At 54.2% G+C, this 6,389-nt stretch overlaps 1 protein-coding gene across 1 annotated transcript; it reads left to right on the plus strand.

Moving 5' to 3' along the window:
• Positions 1-544: 544 nt before the first annotated feature.
• On the plus strand, positions 545-2,996 carry LOC119309766 (probable cyclic nucleotide-gated ion channel 5). Its single transcript, XM_037585688.1, has one exon. It carries the CDS (start codon positions 694-696, stop codon positions 2,761-2,763), a length of 2,070 nt encoding a protein of 689 aa, XP_037441585.1. The 5' UTR covers positions 545-693; the 3' UTR covers positions 2,764-2,996.
• Positions 2,997-6,389: the final 3,393 nt, after the last annotated feature.

Here is a 6,389-nt window from a genome sequence, read left to right on the forward strand (position 1 = left end):
CGTCGAGTTCGGCCTGCGATCGCCTGTCGAAAAACGGGTCGATTCGGCGGAATTCGGCGTTTTGAGATACACTGGGGCGTTTTTTAACGCCTCGGAAGGGTTAGAGATGCTCTAAGACGTGAAGAGAGATGAGCAGACTCGCCGAGTATATAATCCGGCCGACAACTCTCGTTTTCTCTCGCGTGCGCATGCATGAACATGGAGCATGCACCAGTGGAAATACTCCACGTGTAGGCCGCGCCCTCGTCCCTCTCCCGTCCATGCATGAAGCAGGGCAATACATGCAACCACGAAGAGAGGATAAACGGAAACGGAGGGTGGAAGGGGACGAACCAACAAATCATTGGCTTCGATAGTCGTCACGTTTTCCCGGTCGCAAAAGCCGATTCTGCTTGTCGATCGGCTGCTGGTTCTCCGCCGCGTCCATCGTCTTCGTCGTCGGCCGATATCCGTTGCAGTTAATCGCCGCCGGCATGTTGTCTCCTGCATGCACCGCGTGGTGATCGAGTGGCAAGAATGAGGATGATACCGCAGCATGCAGCCGCCTCCGCCCTAGCTCCGATGGAGGAAGGCCATGTTCTCCGGCTGCGGCGGCGGCCATAGGTCCCCTTTCACTGAAGACGACGGTCGACGCAAGGACAAGTTCGTGAGGTTGGAGGAAACGTACGGGCAGCACGAGCGAGGATCGCCACCATGGACGGCCCCGGCAGCGGCCACCAGATGGACAGCTACTTCTCCCGCGCCCCCAAGATCCGGTCCCGGTCCATCCGCATGGCGGCTGCCGGCGTGATGAGCCAGTCGGAGCGGCTCAAGAACATCGGGCGCCGTGTCTTCCAGGAGGACCTTAAGAGCATCTCCCTCAAGATCTACGACCCGCAGGACCCGTTCCTGATGCGCATGAACCGCCTCTTCGTCTTCTCCTGCATCATCTCCGTCGCCACCGACCCGCTCTTCTTCTACCTCCCTTCCGTCAACGTGACCCAGAGCAACACATGCATCGGCTTCAAACGTGAGCTGGCCGTCGCTGCCACCGCTGTGCGCACCGCCATCGACTTCTTCTACCTGGCGCGGATCGTGCTGCAGTTCCACACCGCCTTCATCGCGCCGTCGTCGCGGGTGTTCGGCCGCGGGGAGCTCGTCGTCGACCATGGTGACATAGCGCGCCGCTACCTCCGCCGCTTTTTCATCGTCGACCTCCTCTCTGTGCTCCCCCTGCCACAAATCCAGATGTACAAGTTCTTCATGAAGCCCAAGAACGCGGACCTGCTTCCCATCAAGACGGCGCTCTTCTTCAACGTGCTCACCCAGTACTTGCCCCGCCTCCTCCGCTTCTACCCTATCACCGCCGAGCTCAGGCGCACCACCGGCGTCTTCGCAGAGACTGCCTTCGCCGGCGCCGCCTTCTACCTCCTCCTCTACATGCTATGCTCCCACATGGTGGGTTCCTTCTGGTACCTCCTCACCGTCGAGCGCCTCGACGACTGCTGGCGCGAGAAGTGCGCGGGGCTCAAGTTCCACCAGTGCAGGATATACATGTACTGCGGAGGGAAACAAGAGGGCGATGAGGACGACTTCATGAAGTGGCGGACCATGATCCGGCAGGTGCTCGCGCAGGAGTGCGCGCCTGTGGACAACAACGGCACGGGTTTCAGCTACGGCATCTATACCTCCGCCATGACCTCAGGGGTCACCCACACTAATGATCTCGTCCCGAAGATTCTCTACTGCCTGTGGTGGGGTCTCCAGAACCTCAGCAGCGGCGCCCAGGGGCTGGAGACCACGCACTACAAGGGGGAGGCCCTTTTCGCCATCATCCTCGCCGTCTTCGGCCTCATCCTCATGGCGCTGCTCATCGGCAACATGCAGACGTACCTCCAGTCCATGACTCTGCGTATGGAGGAGATGCGGCTCAAGCGGCGGGACTCGGAGGAGTGGATGCGCCACCGCCACCTCCCCGATGACCTCCGGGAGCGTGTGTGGCGACACAACCAGTACAAGTGGCTGGAGACGCGGGGCGTGGACGAGGACGGCCTCGTGAGCTGCCTCCCCAAGGACATCCGGCGGGACGTCAAGCGCCACCTCTGCCTCCGCCTCGTCCGTCGCGTGCCGCTCTTCGCCAACATGGACGAGCGCCTCCTCGACGCCATCTGCGAGAGGCTCAAGCCCAGCCTGTGCACGGAGACCACCTACGTGGTGCGGGAAGGGGAGCCCGTCGACGAGATGCTCTTCATCATCAGAGGCCGGCTCGAGAGCTCCACCACCGACGGGGGCCGCACGGGGTTCTTCAACAAGGGGCTCCTCAAGGAAGGGGACTTCTGCGGCGAGGAGCTCCTCACATGGGCGCTGGACCCAAAGGCTGCGGCGAACCTGCCGCTGTCCACTCGTAGTGTCAAGGCGCTCTCCGAGGTGGAGGGCTTCGCCTTGCACGCCGATGAGCTTAAGTTCGTCGCGGGGCAGTTCCGGCGCCTGCACAGCAAGCAATTGCAGCAGACCTTCAGGTTCTACTCGCAGCAGTGGCGCACCTGGGCGTCGTGCTTCATCCAGGCCGCGTGGAGGAGGTACGAGAAGCGGAAGGCGGCAGAGCAACGGAGGCGAGAGGAGGAAGAGATGTACGCCGCCGAGATGGCGTCTGCGTCGTCGTCGAGCCAGATCACGACAGCGTTCCTCGTGTCGAGGTTCGCCAAGAACGCCATGCGCGGCGTGCAACGCCAGCGGTCGCTCCAGGAGGAGAGGCTCATTCTGCTGCCCAAGCCAAAAGACTAACGCCAGCGGTCGCTCCAGGAGGAGAGGAGGAAGAGATGTACTCATCTTGTTTTGATATGTGTGATGTTACTCATATTATGAGTAACTAGTTGTGCTACCACATGCCTATTTTAAATTAATTAATTGTCATATTATCTACCTTGTCTAGATATTTGTAATGTTATCATTTATGTTAATCTTACTGTCGGTAGTCTCAAAGCCGGACTTTGGCAAAAACAACTATTAATTTTTTATGTCCTGCATGTGCTATTGCACTGGTATTGAAACATATGTGTATCATTGAATTAAGACATGTACACGAATTATCAAACTGACATGATATATACAAACATAAAGAGCAATGGGAGAATGTAATGCACATTTGCTTCACAGAGATACCTAATAAATTAAATTAATTAATATGTGAAGTGTTGGAAAGCATAGAATGCAATTTCCAAAAAAAAATTACACTCATGCAAGATTTATCTAGGAGATGCATAGCAACGAGAGGGGGAGAGTGTGTCCACGTACCCTCGTAGACCGAAAGCGGAAGCGTTAACTTAACGCGGTTAATGTAGTCGAATGTCTTCTCGAATCAACCGATCAAGTACCGAACGTACGGCACCTCAGAGTTCTGCACACGTTCAGCTCGATGACGTCCCTCGAACTCTTGATCTAGTAGAGGTACGAAGGAGATGATTTCCGTCAGCACAACGGCGTGATGACGGAGATGGTGATGTGATCCGCGCATGGCTTCGCCTAAGCACTACGACAATATGACCCGAGGAGTAAACGGTGGAGGGGGCACCGCACACGGCTAAGACAATTGATGTGCTTGGGGGTGCCCCATGCCCCCGTATATAAAGGAGGGAGAGGGGAGAGGGCCGGCCAGGGCACGCCCCCAAGGGGGGAGTCCTACTAGGACTCCCAATCCAATTCAGACCCCCCCCCCTTCCTTTTCGGAGGGGAAAAAGGGAGAAGGGAGAGAGAGGGAGAAGGAAAGGGGGTCGCGCCCCCTCCCCTAGTCCAATCCGGACTCCCCATGGTGGGGCTCCACCTGCTGTGGCCTGTCTCCTCCTCTCCCCCATGGCCCATGAGGCCCATTACTTCTCCCGGGGGGTTCCGGTAACCCTCGGTACCCTGAAAAATACCCGAAACACTCCGGAACTAGTCCGGTGTCCGAATATAACCTTCCAATATATCAATCTTTACCGCTCGACCATTTCGAGACTCCTCGTCATGTCCGTGATCCTATCCAGGACTCCAAACAACCTTCGATCACCAAAACACACAACTCGTATAATACATATCGTCATCGAACGTTAAGCGTGCACCAGGGAGATGCTGCCTCCGCTCTGGGAAGACGCCGCGCACCAGGGAGATGCTGGAGAGGGGCTGCCGGAATACTGGCCTCAGGAGGGATTATTAGTTTTAGTATTGTTCGTTTTCAATTTTATGCATTGTACCTAGTAGTTAAGTATCATCACGTATATGTGATGATATTATATATATTCTGTGATGAACTAATGAACAATTAATATTATATATATTATGAATTTCATTTTCTATCTGTTTTTGTATACTGATTTGAATCTATCTGTTATCATCCTCATATACATAATGGAAAGCGTATAAACACACACTGAAACAAAACATATAAGAATGAAAAACAGAGTACACACATTGAACAGAGCAATAAACAGAGCAATAGTATGATTGCTGTGAATACATAGCTATCCACGTCGAAAAAACTCAACAAAATAAAATGCGTCCATGAGACCATGACCAGCAGCCCTTGCCTACGGTAGCTTTTGGCTCTACCTGAACTCTGCAGGCATTCGTCCAAGCGGTCGACACGCTCGCGGTGCATCTGGAGCGCGATCTCGAGCTCTAAGTTGGCTATTTCATCGGAGATCACCACCTCGAGGATGCGACTGCCATGTTCCTCTACTGCGCCCAGGTGGACACCTGGGCCAAGGAGGCCGTCGAGCCTATCGACCAGCACGTTGGCATCGAGCGGGCCGCGGACATGGCGAATGGCGCGACCCATGCGAACGGTGCGGCGGGCGTGCGGTGCAAGTACGGCGCGGTCGGCCTCTAGTGCAAGTACGGCGCACAGGGTCTGTGCCCACTCCTGGCGAGGAATGGGAGTACTGATGGGACGTGTACCCAGCTGCGATGCCCTGTCGACAGCAGGCAAGCACCGATGGATCCGCTCTTGCTGTGCGGCGTACCGCGCCTCTCGCTCTGCGGCGCTCCAATGCTCTCGCCGTGCGGCGAGCTGTAGCCTATCGGCATGGACGCGCCTAGCTTGCTCTGCGGCGCGCCATCGATCACGTTGTGCGGCGAGCTGCACTCTCGGCACTGACATGCCTATCTTGATCCGCGGCGCTGAAGCGCCATGCGCCTAAGGTCTGCTCAACCCTGCCAATGACGCGCATCACGGCGTCGTCCATCGTGTTGTCGGGGAGCGTCGCAGCCTCGACGGGCCGTGGTGCCTTCTGGTTTTCCTCGTCGACGAGGTTGATGGCAGAGGCGACGCTTTGGTGCGTTGGCATGCTTGGAAAAGGTGGATGTGCTACATGCTGCGCTTGTTGCCTCCGTGCGTCGTGCCGCGCCTAGGTTTATGTGCAATATCGCTGGGTGGCGGGAAACAGGTGAGGAAATGGCGGGAAACAGTGGCATGTTCATAGAATGCCATCAATTAATGGAAACTTACAATATAAAGGAATATCAAGGTAGCACAAGAAGTAGATGATGATGAGATGAACACGGACCACACTAGGGAACCCTTCGGTGATGAATTCATCAATCGCAAATGGTTGTACACTAGCAAGCGTTTTCTCACAACACACACGGCTTATTCCATCACAAACAGGTCGGACGGATCAACTGTATGCCATGTATACACATTGTCAAAAAGTAATGCGGTAGACCTTCTTTAACATATGTTAAAAAAAAAAAAAAAAAACAAGGACCTCGAGGTTAAATTAGCTGAGGGAATGGGTCATTTCAGTCATTTGACCGATATGACCCATCCTATCAGTTAATTTAACATCAACACAACTTTCCATCCAGTCACCCATCTGATGGCTGCTCCAGCCTGAGCACACTTAACTTGAGAGTTCTCTTAGATGAGCTACTGGTGGAACAGCTAGTCCTTGCTGATATAGGATGCCTCTTTGCATCCTTACGGCGTATCCGAATGACCGCCCGTCCCTCGATGGCCAATACATGTTGTGTAGACAGAGCATATCACATACGTCTTATTAGAAGCAAACATATATGTTATTATCGGCCTTCGCACACATTTCTGATTACAGACCTGTTTGCCGCATATCACACACATCTTGTTATATTGAACCGTTTATGTTCTCTTGTCTCAACGCAAACAGTTCATCCGAGTGAACCGTATGCTGTATATCGCACACACACCTTGATCTGGCTGACTGTTTCTTTTGTGTTGCCTAATCACAAACAGTTCATCCGAGTGAACCGTATGTTGTGTATCGCACACGCCTTCATCTGGATTCCCGTTTCTTTTGTTCCTCCTCATCGCAAACAGTTAATTAAACTGAATCGTATGCCCTGCATCGCACACACAACTAAAATCTGAACCGTGTTTGATGCATCCATCATCGCAAACA

The sequence above is a fragment of the Triticum dicoccoides genome, chromosome 5B (assembly GCF_002162155.2).
Source record: "Triticum dicoccoides isolate Atlit2015 ecotype Zavitan chromosome 5B, WEW_v2.0, whole genome shotgun sequence".
Classification (NCBI taxonomy): Eukaryota; Viridiplantae; Streptophyta; class Magnoliopsida; order Poales; family Poaceae; genus Triticum; species Triticum dicoccoides.

Coding starts and splice junctions, on each gene's coding strand:
- LOC119309766 (XM_037585688.1), top strand. CDS start 694: ATGGACGGCCCCGGCAGCGGCCACCAGATGGACAGCTACTTCTCCCGC.